This window comes from Podarcis liolepis (genome assembly GCF_965112155.1).
Source record: "Podarcis liolepis genome assembly, chromosome: 9".
NCBI lineage: Eukaryota > Metazoa > Chordata > Lepidosauria > Squamata > Lacertidae > Podarcis > Podarcis liolepis.
The window spans coordinates 54,711,851-54,727,474 of NC_139564.1; the positions used below are offsets into that span (position 1 = coordinate 54,711,851).

The 15,624-nt window shown below is 43.6% G+C and overlaps 2 protein-coding genes across 8 annotated transcripts in view; both read left to right on the forward strand.

Annotated features, from left to right (window-relative positions):
* The window catches only part of EXOC1L (exocyst complex component 1 like), a gene marked incomplete at its 5' end in the record, with an annotated part of 109,280 nt that extends 105,988 nt beyond the window's left edge, over nt 1–3,292 (forward strand). For 3 of the 4 annotated variants that reach the window (XM_083460202.1, XM_083460203.1, XM_083460201.1), the window contains one exon: nt 1,039–1,862. In XM_083460202.1, the coding sequence (XP_083316328.1) occupies nt 1,039–1,308 (270 nt within the window). In that variant the 3' untranslated portion in view covers nt 1,309–1,862. Of the gene's footprint in view, nt 1–1,038 lie in introns of all 4 variants that reach the window. The other variant, XM_083460204.1, reaches the window with a different exon arrangement.
* A 3,317-nt stretch (nt 3,293–6,609) lies between these two features.
* EXOC1 (exocyst complex component 1) overlaps nt 6,610–15,624 on the forward strand; it is a 29,399-nt gene continuing 20,384 nt past the window's right edge. For all 4 annotated transcript variants that reach the window (XM_083459838.1, XM_083459839.1, XM_083459840.1 and 1 more), the window contains exons 1-5: nt 6,610–6,771; nt 10,403–10,536; nt 11,849–11,979; nt 13,039–13,198; nt 14,993–15,180. In XM_083459838.1, the coding sequence (XP_083315964.1) occupies nt 10,413–10,536; nt 11,849–11,979; nt 13,039–13,198; nt 14,993–15,180 (603 nt within the window). In that variant the 5' untranslated portion in view covers nt 6,610–6,771; nt 10,403–10,412. The remainder of the gene's footprint in view (nt 6,772–10,402; nt 10,537–11,848; nt 11,980–13,038; nt 13,199–14,992; nt 15,181–15,624) is intronic.

Below are 15,624 nucleotides of genomic sequence, written 5' to 3' on the forward strand. Positions count from 1 at the left end.
GTGTTCTCTCAGGCTCCTCTCCCCTCTCTTTGGGAGTCGTCTGAGCAGCCGCAGCTGCTGCCCCTGGTCTCTGAGCTGTCTTTCTGCCCCAAAGAGAGGTTCCTTCTCACACTGCCCCACAGGGGCCTGGGAAGCATCCCAAAGGCACAATCCCCAGAGGCACAATTTGCCTGGGGAGCTTGCAGCCAGGGCTGCTGCAACAAACAGCTGCACAACCCTTTGGGAGGCAGAGATGTGAGAGGGCATCATAGGAGGAAGGGAAGGAAAGAGGGACAAAGGGCAGAGCTACCCGCGCCACCCCTGACCATCATTCAAGGCACCCCAGGGTGCCACGGCACATTGATTGTAAGCCACTGCTTTAAGACTTAGGCCTGATTTGTCAAAGAGAGAGAAAGAGAGACAGAGAGAGCAAAGTACTCTCACTCCCATCTGATTCTATTTCAATGACATACACCAGGGGTCAGCAAACTTTTTCAGCAGGGGGTCAGTCCACTGTCCCTCAGACCTTGTGGGGGGCGGGATTATATTTTGAAAAAAAATAATGAACGAATTCCTATGCCCCACAAATAACCCAGAGATGCATTTTAAATAAAAGCACAGATTCTACTCATGTAAAAACATGCTAATTCCCACACCGTCCGTGGGCCAGATTTAGAAGGCGATTGGGCCAGATCCGGCCCCCGGGCCTTAGTTTGCCTACCCATGACATAACCATTTCAAAATTTCAGAAATATTAATTTTTAATAGCAACAAACATAACTATTCAAATATTTCTATTTCACCAAAATTTCTTCTAACTGGTGGAAGGATTCCCTCCCCACCCCCAACAACAGCAACAAAAAGAACTGGCACAAGTTGTACAAATTAGAACCACTCAAGAGTTTGGGAAATATTTCCAAAATCTATCTCGGATCAATAAATGTTTTTTTAATCCACAATAACATGCCCAAGCTACAAGGTGATTGAGTGCAGTGCAATAAGGATTTAGACACTGTCGTACAAGTAATAATTTTTCTCTTTTTATTTCTTTCTTTTCAGGATAATCCGTGGTTTGATATGCATTTCAAGAAAGTCTATAGTTGGGAAGCTTATAGCTGTGCATCTAAATACGCCTTTGCGCGGACATTAAATAAATTGAACGAGATGTACCTCCAGAAGGACTTGAAGATAGTCAACTTTGATTTTACCTACATAAATGATGGTTCATTCTGGTCATCTAACAATGGGGATGACTGCTTAGTACTTATGAGAATCTGCTTCTATGCATCCAACCTTTTGTGTCTGTCTCTGTGCCCTCTGCCTGTCTGACTATTATCACTCTCTCCGGATTTGGATACAGTTTCAAAATAAGGTTTTTAAATAGTTCAATTCCGTACTGTCAGGGTTTCGATTTTTCATAAATGGTTACAATTTTTTATATGAATTGTTCATCTCAAAGAGAGAGTCTTGACAATATATGTATGTGCTTAAATATCTATTTCCAACCACTTATTTCACCAAATTGAAAAACATATTCAGGCTGCGTTCCTGTAATCACCTACCCCATTGGAGTCCATGGTGTTTCCTCTGAATAGACATGTATAAGATTGCAATATAGCTACAGCTACACAAAACTGTATGTTAGTTTTATACCGGTCTAACTGGCCTGGCTTCTCCCAAAGAAACCTGGGAACTGTAGTCTGGCATGTGTTGGTGCTTTAGGGGGCAAGGAATTGTCTCCCGTCCCTTTGTTACTGTGCATGCAATAAACCGCAGTGGGCAGGAGCGGCAAAGACAAGTCGTGTTATGCATTTTTGTAAGATGGTTTTCCATTTCTGCCACCTCTGATCTTTAGTAGCCTTAGAACACAAAGCAAACAAATATGCACATTCCTTCAATAAAGGTAAAGGGACCCCTGACCGTCAGGTCCAGTCGTGACCGACTCTGGGGTTGCGGCGCTCATCTCGCTTTACTGGCTGAGGGAGCCGGCATAAAGCTTCTGGGTCATGACTTGACTAAGCTGCTTCTGGCAAACCGGAGCAGTGCACGAAAACGCTGTTTACCTTCCCGCCGGAGTGGTACTTATTTATCTACTTGCACTTTGACGTGCTTTTGAGCTGTTAGGTTGGCAGGAGCAGGGACCGAGCAACGGGAGCTCATCCTGTCGCGGGGATTCGAACCACCGACCTTCTGATTGGCAAGCCCTAGGCTCTGTGGTTTAACCCACAGCGCCACCCGCTTACGCAATTTGTGCCCACCAAGCCAAGATGGAACAGGTTCTTGCTGCCTATAAAGAGAACAAACAATGTGGCTTGTCCTGCACTTCTCAGACTCGAAAGAGAGCTAATGAACAATGTTCAGCTCTGCAGGTCACAAGTTGTGTGCGCTTTGACCACAACAAAAATGAATAAAGAATCAGAAGAGTTGCACAGCATGCGCTGGGAATCATGCAGTTCCATTTGGATTGCAACTAGTCATGAGCAGTGGGTATAAGTCTGGATTTATATAATGATTATACATGTTTAAAGCACATAGCTTCCCCAAAGAATCATGGGAACTGTAGTTTGAGAAGAGTACTGGGAATTGCATGTCTGTTAAAGGAAAACTACAGTTTCCAGTATTCTTTGGACGGAAGCCATGCACTTTAAATGTGTCTTGAATGTGCTTTGTGGGGTGGGAATGTGAATGTGGGGTGATACTTAGCTACATAGACTCAGTGGTCTAACTTGATAGATGGCAGCTTACTTTATTTAAAAAGCAAAACAAAACTTTTAAGTTTTACATGTGAAAACAGCCTGCAGCAGATACATATTGCTATCAGTTTTATACTTAACACGCATATGGAAGCACTGGTGGCTGCAGGAGGAAGTTCCTTTAGTAACACTCTAATGAAACAACAAAAATCGAACTGTAAATACTCCCTGCCATTCTTTCTTAAGAAATGAACAAATAATTGATACTTTCAACAGACTTGTTTGGTATCCTTGGAACTGATCTGTAACTACATATTTGTTACGTTCAACTATTTTTGCTTTTGCTTGGCTCTTCTTTATATGTGTAACTGGATTCAAATGAAAATACAGTGTATACTTAAAATACCACTGCTATGAATGTGGCTATCATATATGCATTGCTGCACACTCTGTTGTGAAAGTGAGCTGATTTAAACCTTTATGATACCTCATTCACATTCTCGGGGCACAATAGCTCAGGAATTCTAAAGTCATTACAACTATGGAATTTTTAAAGCATTATCTTTTTAATTGGTTTGATTCAGGATCAACAAACATGAATGGCCTGTACTTTAAAATGCAACCCCTCCCCCCCCCAATAATAATAATAATTATGAGCCAGCTTACACTTGCTTCTGACCACTTCAATAGAGCTTTGGTTTGCAGAGGTGCCACTTGCATCAACTGGAATGCCCTTGTGATGCATAGTTCTTGTAGCACCCCTTTACAACCCTGATTTTGGAGAAGCCATTTCACACAAATGGCACCTTTGCATTAGCGCAAACCAGCCACTCCTCAGGGAGAAGGAATTTGTCTATTACATTTCTATCCCACCTTTCCTCCAGGGAGTTTTAAGGCATCGCACATGGTTTCCAACCCCCCCCCCTTTCATCTTCACAACCCTGTGATAGGATGACTGGTTCAAAGTCACCAGTGGGGGATTTGAACCTGTATTTCTTCAGCTGTGGTCTGATGCTCTAACCACTGCACTGCAGTGATCATCTGACTCAATGGCAGATCTGGGGTTTGACTTGCGTGAAACGCTGAGGTCATCACACATTTCCAAGATGCTTACATCAGGGCTGCCGGAAAATCTAAACTGGCCCTAAATTTCGTGCCGAGACAAAACAAGAGGAGGGAAGAAAAGACAGAAGTAAGGGTTAGTTTCCAGTACTTCAATTATAAAGTAAGAATCACACACACAGTTTGTGGGAAATTGTTGAAGTGGCATTGTTAAGAAAGGACATTACTACACTTGCCTCCTTCCCAAAGCTGGGAAAGCATTAACTAGGTATTGTGATGGAGGTGAGAGGACTCTAGGGCCTTGTCAGAGCCCCCAAACCTCTTTCCCAAAGTCCAGCACCTTGCTTACCAGCTTTGGAATAATAATAATAATAATAATAATAATAATAATAATAATAAATTTATTTATACCCCGCCCATCTGGCTGGGCCTCCCCAGCCACTCTGGGTGGCTTCCATAGAAACCAAAAATACAGTAAAATATCACACGTTAAAAACTTCCCTGAACAGGGCTGCCTTAAGATGTCTTCTGAATGTCAGGTAGTTGTTTATCGCTTTGACATCTGCTGGAAGGGCGTTCCACAGGGCGGGCGCCACTACCGAGAAGGCCCTCTGCCTGGTTCCCTGTAGCTTTGCTTCTCGCAATGAGGGAACCGCCAGAAGGCCCTCAGCGCTGGACCTCAGCGTCCGGGCAGAATGATGGGGGTGGAGACGCTCCTTCAGGTATACTGGACCAAGGCCGTTTAGGGCTTTAAAGGTCAGCACCAACACTTTGAATTGTGCTCGGAAACGTACTGGGAGCCAATGTAGGTCTTTCAAGACCGGTGTTATATGGTCTCGGCGGCCGCCCCCAGTCACCAGTCTAGCTGCCGCATTCTGGATTAGTTGAAGTTTCCGGGTCACCTTCAAAGGTAGCCCCACGTAGAGTGCATTGCAGTAGTCCAAGCGGGAGATAACCAGAGCATGCACCACTCTGGCAAGACAGTCCGCAGGCAGATAGGGTCTCAGCCTACGTACCAGATGGAGCTGGTAAACAGCTGCCCTGGACACAGATTTGACCTGTGCCTCCATGGACAGCTGTGAGTCCAAAATGATTCCCAGGCTGCGCACCTGGTCCTTCAGAGAAAGGCAGTGCGAAGGCTGGGGGAACATCAGATGTTGCTGAGGGCCACCAAAAACAGCCATGAGGGCCGCATGCAGCCCTCCGGCCACAAGTCGGACCACCCTGCTGTAAATCAAGCATATTTGCAGAATGGTGGGGTACACAGAAGGATTTCCTAGTTTGGTTTGACTGGACAGCTGGTTTCAAATTTGAAGGGTCTGATGCTTCAGTGACTGAAACTGTGTGCTTGGTTCTGTACGCCCGTAATACCTACCCAGCCTGCTACATTTGTAAATAAACAGATTATTACAAAAGATACAGTAAGTCTCCCGTGTTCTCTCTACTGAAGAAAACTGCTCCTGCAATGAATACTCTTGCATGACTACTGTCCTGGCTGGAGGGTGGCATATTTTTGAAAGCTGATTGCTTGCTGGAGGTCGGCAGTGATCAGTTTATTAAGCTGCTTGATTTTCTGAAGAGCTAAGTCAGTGAAACAAGACAGAACTTAGCTGAAGTGCAAATGGCAGAAAACATGGAATAAATCTGACTGAATGCAAACCACAGTCGACCTTGTCTAGGTCAGCATTGGCGGGACCACCATCCTATTATTATTTTTCTTCGCCACCATCACTGCATCCACCCAGTACTGAGAAGCCTTTAGCCGCCTGCCCTCAGGAGGAGCGGATGGGGACCCAGGTACACAGGTGCTCTGGACTAAGTAGCACGCAATGCATTTACTCCAACAAATATCCGGAGTCCTTTCTCCTCCCAACATTGATTATATGCCATGGGCTTTCGCCACGCCCCTTTGCCCGCGGTGGGAGGAGCGAAGGAAAGAGAACGCTAAATAGCCCCGCCCTCTTGCCCCAATCAACGCCCATCTCCACCCTTTTTTGGTCCTGCGCCTCCTGTTTGCATCTTTCACTCTCACAGAGATAGAAAAGTATAGAATGACCCATGCAATTATGTGCATGGACAGTTTCCGGGACTTGCATTGGAAGCTATGTCAAAATCCACACCCACCCACCCATGACAGCTGTCTATTAAAATCTCCACCATAGAATTGTAGCGTTGGAAGGGACCCTGAAAACCAACCCCCTGCAATGCAGGAGGTATGTAGTTGTCCTGTACAGGAATCGAGCCTGCAGTCTTGCCATGATCAGCACCATGCTCTAACTGAGTTATCTACGTAAATTGGCGGGGGGGGGGGTTAGCCTTTTGTTCTAAGTGCGATTGGGATCCCCAAACAATCCCGGGGCAAATGCCTTTTTTCTTTTCTTTTCGCTTTCAAGTATAGCATATACTGTATTCAGTCACTTAGTTTCTTCTTGTGTGTACGCTTGTTATATATCCCCCCCGCAAAAGTACCTAATTATATGTGCACTAAACATGGTAAAACGTAAATAAAAGAGAGAAAAAGAGGAAGACAAACATAACCCATGTAGAAGGGAAAATAAAGGGGGGGAGAGGAAAAAACCAAAAACTCTATACTTTACAAAGTTGTTACTGTACTTCACGAGATCTCAACCTGTTACAGTATTTGTAAGAATGGATTCCAAATATCATTGAATTTGCTCTTTTTCTAAGCCTGCTTTCATTCGAAGTTATCATCAGCGCGCAAGTCCTGAAACACTGAAAGGAGGAAGAAAAGGAAATACAGCTGCTCAGAATGGTACCCCCGTGTCACTCTTTACTTTTCTACATCTATGGTTATCACACTCCCCACTGATCTCGGCGGCGGCGGAGGACGCTCCTCCGTCACGTGTTACGGTCCTTACTCCGTGTACTTCCGGTTCTTTTCGGTGACAGGAGTGGGAAAGGCGAGTGGGGAGGGACGGAGGGACAGAGGCAGCGTTTCCTCGGAGCCTGACAGCGGCCGGCGGCTTTAGAGGAGCAGCTTCGGGAAAGGGCTTTTCTCCCCAGCCCAGGCTGCGGGGTAAGAGGGGTCTCTCTGCATGGCGGTGGTCGTGGGGGCTCCACGGGCAGGTCCCCCCACCCGCCCCTCCGGTGCTGCTCGTCGTGGCCCCTTCGCCTCACGCCCTTTACGCACCCCCCCCCCAATAGGCCTGCTGTCGAAGCGCCCCTCTTCTTCGGAAGGGGGTTCCAAGTCCCTCACCGGGAAGCCGCCCTCGCCTGCCTTGACTTCCCTCTCCAGGCGGCCCCATCCTAATGCGACCACCTTTGTTTTGGCAAAATACGGGGGGGGAGGGGCGGTTGGGGGGCAAGGTTTGTTGGTTTGTTTGTTTGGACTGGTGCTGACGTGGCTTCAAAGCAATCCTTTTTTAAAAAAAATTAAAATTATTTATTTGGTTTTTCAAATTAAAATTTCACAGAGATAAACATAAATCGTTAAAAACAAGATTCCGAGGACTTAGTCTATCACTTAGGTAGGGATGCGGGTGGCGCTGTGGGTTAAACCACAGAGCCTAGGACTTGCTGATCAGAAGGTTGGCGGTTCGAATCCCCACGACAGGGTGAGCTCCCGTTGCTCGGTCCCTGCTCCTGCCAACCTAGCAGTTCGAAAGCATGTCAAAGTGCAAGTAGATAAATAGGTACCGCTCCGGCGGGAAGGTAAACGGCGTTTCCGTGCGCTGCTCTGGTTTGCCAGAAGCGGCTTAGTCATGCTGGCCACATGACCCGGAAGCTGTACGCCGGCTCCCTCGGCCAATAAAGCGAGATGGGCAGCGTAACCCCAGAGTCGGCCATGACTGGACCTAATGGTCAGGGGTCCCTTTACCTTTACCTAGACCATGGGTAGGCAAACTAAGGCCTGGGGGCCGGATCCGGCCCGTGGACAGTTCGGAAACCAGAGTAGAATGTTTCCTTTTATTTAAAATGCATCTCTGGGTTATTTGTGGGGCCTGCCCGGTGTTTTTACATGAGTAGAATATACCCTTTTATTTAAAGCGCATCTCTGGGTTATTTGTGAGGTATAGGAATTTGTTCATTCCCCCCCCCCCAAAAAAAAATATAGTCCAGCCCTCCACAAGGTCTGAGGGACAGTGGACCAGCCCCCTCCTGAAAAAGTTTGCTGACAGCTGACATAGACTAAGTGGTAGATACTTGATGGGGTGGCGGGAAGTTGCTAGAAGCTCAAGAACTATTGTGATGTGATGTAACAAATATTACCATTTTCTTTTCTTTCTTTTGGATAACCCTTTTTTGTTACTTCTTTTTAAGCTCAGTAAAGCATTAAAAAAAGCCCCCACAAGATTCCAAGAAACTTCCATCCTCCCCTTTGTGGGTCCTATTATTATCAACCATTTCCTCCCGTATCTTTTATTATGATCCAAATCTTTTCCATCTCCATTGTGTCCAGAATTCACCCTTAACCTACAAGTGATATTTCAATCCTACTAATTATTTTAACTGTTTACAATGGTCTTTAAGCTAAGATATAATTTCCCCCCATTCCTTACTAAAATTTTGGACTTCCTGATTCTTCCCGTCATTTTAGCCATCTCAGCATAGTCCATCAACTTCATCTGCCATTCTTCTCTGGTAGGCTTCAAAGCAATGACATAACAGATCACTTGCAGCCTCACAGAATGGTCCCTCTGGAATTTGTCACACGTGTGCCACTTGCACATGAATTTGTAAACCTGTTTGTGCTTGGCTGCCCAGGATAAAACTATATATCAATACCGGTCATAGCATTTGACAGAAATACGGAATGATACGGTAATATGGTATACACTACAGGACACATGTCGACCCTATCCCTTCCCCACCAAACCCCAATGACCAGGCAAGAATTATAAACTGAAATCGAACAAGAAGCTTATTTTATTTTTTAAATGGGAATATAAATCATGGTTGGTCAGCTGTGAGCAAACCGAGTGAGCTTCTGTTGCCTTAATGCCATTCAGGGTCAGTCCCCTCAGAGGGGCATCTTGAGTTAGGCCAAACTATGTGGGTAGTTAAATGACTTACCTGGAAGAGTCCCTTTTTCCAGAGCTTTAGGGTGCCATAATTCTTCATGTGCTTACCTGGTAGTAAGTCCTATTCTGAGTAGATGTGTATAAAGGTAAAGGGACCCCTGACCATTAGGTCCAGTCGTGGCCGACTCTGGAGTTGCAGCGCTCATCTCGCTTTATTGGCCGAGGGAGCCGGCGTATAGCTGCTGGGTCATGTGGCCAGCATGACTAAGCCGCTTCTGGCAAACCAGAGCAGCGCACGGAAACGCCATTTACCTTCCCGCTGGAGCGGTACCTATTTATCTACTTGCACTTTGATGTGCTTTCGAACTGCTAGGTAGGCAAGAGCAGGGACCGAGCAACGGGAGCTCACCCCGTCGCAGGGATTCGAACCGCCAACCTTCTGATTGGCAAGTCCTAGGCTCTGTCGTTTAACCCACAGCGCCACCCACGTCCCTGGATGTGTATAGGATGGCACTATTATTGCACTTAAAAAAAAATACAACATTTTAAGTTTTATTGCACTTTAGGATGGCACTTTAGAACCTCTTTCTGTGTTCCTCAAACTTGGGTCTCCAGCTGTTGTTGACTACAATTCCCATCATCCCTGATCACTGGTCCTGCTAGCTAGGGGTGATGGGGGTTGTAGTCCAACAACAGCTGGAAACACAAGTTTGAGAAACACTGTAGTTAAGTGATAATCTGTGCTGTTTGTTTCAAAGTATTGTCAAGTCCACAAATGCTTGCAGCTGAAACGTACAGTGGTACCTCGCAAGACGAATGCCTCGCAAGACGGAAAACTCGCTAGACGAAAGGGTTTTTGGTGTTTTGAGTTGCTTCGCAAGACGATTTTCCCTATGGGCTTGCTTCGCAAGACGGAAACGTCTTGCAAGTTTGTTTCCTTTTTCTTAAAACTGTTAATACAGTTGCGACTTGACTTCGAGGAGCAACTCATAGCACACGGTGTGGTAGCCTTTTTTGAGGTTTTTGAAGACTTTGGTGGTTTTTGAAGCTTTCCGAAAACTTTTCCGACACCGTGCTTCGCAAGACGAAAAAAATCGCAAGGCGACAAAACTCGCGGAACGAATTAATTTCGTCTTGCGAGGCACCACTGTACCACAATTGTTTTACTTTTTTAATTTGTCACTTGTGTAGTTAAGCTAGTGGAAGCAGCATGTTGTCTTCAGCTACTTTGGTATTTTAAGCACTTAAATCTTGCTCAGCCTGTTTTTTGTTTAGGTGTAGCAAATGTTCACTTGTGATTCTGCAACTCATTAGTGGTTGCTCTTCCAAGTGAGTTGGGATGCGATTTCTACCACAGGCAGCTTATCTGATTTGAAAGAAAAATGTTTTCAACATACACTTGTGTGTTTGTGAGCCCTGCATACAGTGCTACACTTGGCCTGTTAAGGATGTTCGTGCACAAGCTAAAATGTAGTTTTGTTTGTAAGTTGATTGTAGCCACGTCCCTACCCCACTTCAAAGTCCTGCATCAACCAATGCACAGGATCAAATACACAGTTCTCCTATTATATTGGTATGAGTTTGCGGGTGCCAGACACCCACAGTTCCTGGGTCCAGTAGGTGGTGGCTGAGTTAATCTATTCTGAAAAGTACTTAAATGTTATTATTATTGCCTATATCTTACAGCTCAGAGAAAATGACTGCAATCAAGCATGCCTTACAGAGGGATATTTTCACTCCAAATGATGAACGTTTACTAAGTATTGTTAATGTTTGCAAAGCAGGAAAAAAGAAGAGAAACTGCTTTTTGTGTGCCACAGGTATGGGCAAACATTTTTTCTAACTCCTAATTAAGCTCATTGCTAAAAGCTGATACAGTACTTTATTTACTATCAAATTGTACAATTTCACCTATATTTCCTCCAAAAGGTGTTTCTATGATTTAAGTATAGCATTTCAGGACTTAACTTCAATTGATAGGTTATGTCTAAAGGGAACTCCCCAAAGCTTATGCTTTTGCTATTGCCTACTGTAGAAGGGATTCTTGTCAAGCATGTCAAGGAAGCAGTTTTGTGTTCTCAGCTGGAAAACATTGTCAGCTGACTGGTTATTTTGCAGCGGACTTGGGATTCCTAAGTCTCACTTAGCCTTGACTTATCCTACGGAGGGGTAGCAAAGGATGCTACAAATGTTAATTAGCTTACCAATGCCAGGATCTATGTGCCAACACTGTCTTGTGAATGGCTCCCTGCCACAATACAAGTGCTAATACAATAATATTGGCAGTGCTGAGTAAATTGTCATCAACCTGCTACTGTAAAAGATGTGCCTGTTTCACATATATGTAAATTCAAAGGATCCTGACTGTGATTTTGTATCTCATTTCCATTCAACCCACACTTCGCCATTTTATACTTTATATAGCTGTCAACTCAGATTTCACTTCATGCATTTGATCAATTATTATTATTTATTATTATCATTTATTGAATTTATATACCACCCTATACCTGGGATGATCAAGTATGTTTGAGTCCATGAAAGCTTATGCTACAATAAATTTGTGAGTCTCTGGGGTGCCACAAGACTTCTTGTGTTTTGTTGCATTGGACTAACATGTATGTTCCTCTGAAAAAGAAGATATAAAGTATTCTGTGCACTAGCACTAACATTTTAGGTGCTGCAATGTTTTGAGTCCTGTTTGCCATAAAGAGGCTTCCTAAGGGGCCATCTGCATGAGATCAGTGGCTTGCACTGATTTTTATACCGTGTTTACTTGAATCTAATGCTCACCTTTTTTGACCAAATTACATTGCGAAAATAGGGTGTGCATTAGATTTCATGGCACATTAGACTTGAGTAAATATGGTAATTGCTTTTAATATCTGCAAACAGCAAAATGTTTCCTTCCTGCTTAGCAGCTGCTGGCTATGTCTGCTTCCACATTTGAGAGGGCCTGGCTGCCTTCTGCGTTCTGAATATCTCTTAGGTTTGCATTTTCATATAAAGTAAATGTGGGGCCAGGATATCTGCTTTAGGATTTCTTACTTGTGGCTGTGGGAAAATGGGCATTGTCCATCTTACATTGGTGCTTGGGTCTTGTGGTGATCAGCTATTTATTGTACTCCACAGTGACAACCGAACGCCCGGTGCAGGTAAACGTGGTAAAGGTGAAAAAATCTGACAAGGGAGATTTCTACAAGAGGCAGACTGCGTGGGTGCTTCGAGATCTTGCTGTCGTTGATGCCAAGGATGCCATCAAAGTATGTCTTCATTATAAAGGCTTGAAATCTTCACTCTGCATGGGCAGTAAATGCAACTTTCATTTGTGACATATCATGCCTTTGGCATGTTGCTAACTTCAGTGGACTTGGAAACCAAGGTTGCCCTCATATGCACACTTACGAGCAACTCTTTGAAGGCTCACACTTACTTTTGAGTAAGTGTATAGAGAAGCAGCTTGCACGTCTAACTTCTGTAGAAGAGAATTTCCTTTGGAGAAAAGGTGCAATGTGCAGAGGGATGGTTTTCTGTTTCTTTCATGCACTGCACAAGAATTTTCTCTGCTATAGACTTTTAAAATCAAACCAAGAATCGCTTTGGATCTTTATTCTGGATACTGACGTGCTTATAAACCACTATCTACAAATTCAAAAGCATTTTTATTAGTTTCCTACAGAAGTAGTAAGCCTTCATTTCTTTTTGAGTTAGGATCATGTTGTTTTTGTGTTGTGTGTGAGCATCTGACATGCTACTGTTGTACTGTAAACCAGCCCAAAGAACATTGTGTTGTTTGAAAATGCATTGGCTTGGATCCTAAACAGCCCTCTGCAAACAGAAGGGCTTTTGGATCCTGCAGAAGCTCCTGTTGGAGCACAGGATGGGTTGCATTTTTTACTTATCTCTCTTTCCCCTTTGCCCGCTGCACCACCTCTCATGCTGCTCCAGAGGCTTCCCTGCCCTCTACAGCAGATTTTCAAGAGGGAATTTTATAGTGATGAAAGTCCTCACCTCTGCTTCCGTTAGTGGCAGCATCCCATGAATATACCTGATGGAATGCTTCTGCCTGCTGAAGTTTTTTATAGATCCACGCCATGCTTTTAAAGCATATTCAACGCACCTTTAAAGCACCTGACTTTCTCAAAATAATGCTGGGAATTGTAGTTCACAGAATTACAGTTCACAGGATTCTTTAGGCGAATCCATGCACATTTGAATGTGTGTTAAATGTATTACTTAGATCTGCCCTTGGAATCTAAAACATTATGTTGGGAATGTACTATTATGATTTTTCCCCCATATGTTTTGTCCCTGTTTTTCAGGAAAATCCCGAGTTTGACCTGCATTTTGAAAAAGTGTACAAATGGGTTGCTAGCAGTATAGCAGAAAAGAACACTTTCATTTCATGCATTTGGAAACTCAATCAGCGGTATATTAGAAAGAAGATCGACTTCATAAATGTTAGTTCTCAGCTTCTAGAAGGTAAAAACTTTAGTTGAGTCTTTCATAATGCTGTATTCTAGTTAAAATATTAATTTCATCATACTTTAAAAGTAGTAGAAAATCACGTTGTTTGTATTGCCCTCATTCATGCATATACTAACAGTAACTAAGGCTTTTATTGGCTTCATATGTCTTTGACCTAAATTAGGACATGGTTCACTTTCCTGGAAGTTCTTTTGAAATTAATTAGCTTGGTGAATGTAGGATTGAGGTATATTTTGCCAGGGACATTCTGCAGTCTTGGGCTTTTGGACTCCTGTACATCACACTTGAAGAGCCTATGTAACTTATTAGTTGCTAAAGCTAAGTTTAAATTGTTATCAGATCAATTTTAATGTGTCCTGCTTGGCAGGTCTAACCTGTCCATTCTGAGAAAAGCAACTGAATACAAGTTTAGAGTATTAAGGTAACTGTTAATTACACAGCCTGCATGCTTGTATGTTTAAAAGCTTAATAAGAAATCACGTGGTCTACCAGATGTTGCATGTATATGAAGAAATCTGCTTTGTAGTCTACTTAAATTTCAAAGCTTTGACTCTCTGACGATTTATTGCCGTTTCTGAAAAATTCTGTGTTCGTTCACTGCTTAGCTAATATTCTTTGCTTCCTTTCCTCTGCTTTTCAAATCCTTTCTAATTCTCCAGAACTACCTAAAGTTGCAGAAGGTGCGTAACACCTTTTCTTTCTGTTTTTCTTCTTCTGTGTGACTAATTCAGTTGCTTTTTGCTTTTTTAAATTGCCTATGACCCATCTTGTTAAGCAAAACACATTCTTCAGGTCACTCAGGAATGTACTGAAAATGCAGGTGGAAATACTATTCAAGAGTTTTTAATTTTATAACTCTTTGAAGCCTTAATGCTGCAAGGAGCAGCTGAAACATCTCCAAATGTGAAGAAATGTCATGAAAGTATTGTTTCGCAATGCAATGCAAACGATGTTAGTTATTTAATTACCTGGTAATGCTGTGCTGAAATTGAACTGTATTGGACGGAGGTCATAGATTGTATTCAGCTGACTATGGAGGGAGAATCAGTACTTTTATTTTTGTAAAGCAAGCACCCATTTAAAAAGCAAGGGCAGAAAGTGGCAGGTAAGGGGAAAGAGATCAAACCTTAGTACTCCAAAGATAAAATGTTTTTATGTGACTTCTTAAAGGTGAGGCAGAAGTAATAGAGATGGACACTGGAAAAGAGTCAGTTTTTGTTTGCCATAGCAAAGGTTTGGTTGTCTGCTGCCTTAAAACAGGCATAGGTAAACTCGGCCCTCCAAATGTTTTGGGACTACAACTCCCATCATCCCTGACCACTGGTCCTGTTAACTAGGGATGATGGGAGTTGTAGTCCCAAAACATCTGGAGGGCTGAGTTTGCCTATGCCACCTTAAAACCTAGGTAAGATCCTGACAGGAGCAAAAATTACCTACCCAGGTAAGGTTCCAGGAGTAGGTCTTCAATGTAGTCAAAGCCGTCACCATTCAATAAATTCCAGTCATCACATTCTATATCAAAGGGAGCCTGAACGAATTAGAGCAGAATGTCAAACATTAAATGACACTAGCCTCTTTTTTATATTGAAAAGGACTTGGTAAATAATAGTGTTTCCTAACTTACCATTTGAAGAAAACTCATGATGCTTATATTGTATGGACAGCTCTCTTCCACTTTCTTTGGCATTGTGGTCTTGTCAGTCGTTCAAAAAGATTTTGATCACCTAGGTTAAGACGGTAGCCTTGTATCCATTTTTCATGAACACAATCTTTTTCTGCTCTCTCAAGAATCGGTTCCAAGCGGTGAGAATCAGAATGTGGCTGGAGGAGATGAAGAGGTGGTGGATGAATACCAAGAGTTAAATGCAAGAGAAGAGCAGGACATCGAAATAATGATGGAAGGCTGTGAATATGCCATCTCCAATGCAGAGGCCTTTGCAGATAAGTTGTCCAGAGAACTGCAAGTGCTCGATGGGGTAATGATTTATTTTGAAATATGGCAGTGTGCTTAGCAAGAGATAATGGAAAAGTTCTCAGCTTATGCAGAATACGCTTTGGTTTGGACTTAGGCTCAGGCCAGACATTGTGGTCCTCTGCAGATGTTCTGGACTCCAGCATAACCAGTAATCAGGAACGATGGGAGCTGTAGCCCAGCAACATTTGGAGGGACCACCAATATTCCTCCTTTGCAGCCATGCCTTGAATTTGGGGCTGCTTGAATCTACACCTTTACCTGTCCATGCTTCACATCAGGTGATGAATGGCTTGGACAAAACAGCCAGGAGGCCAAATACAGAAGCCTGGTGGGCCTAATTAGGGCTGTGGGCCAAAGTTTCTTCTACCATTGTTACTTACCAGGGTTTGTGGCAGCCATCCTCAACTTAATGCCCTTTAGATATTTTAGACTTGCACTCCCATCA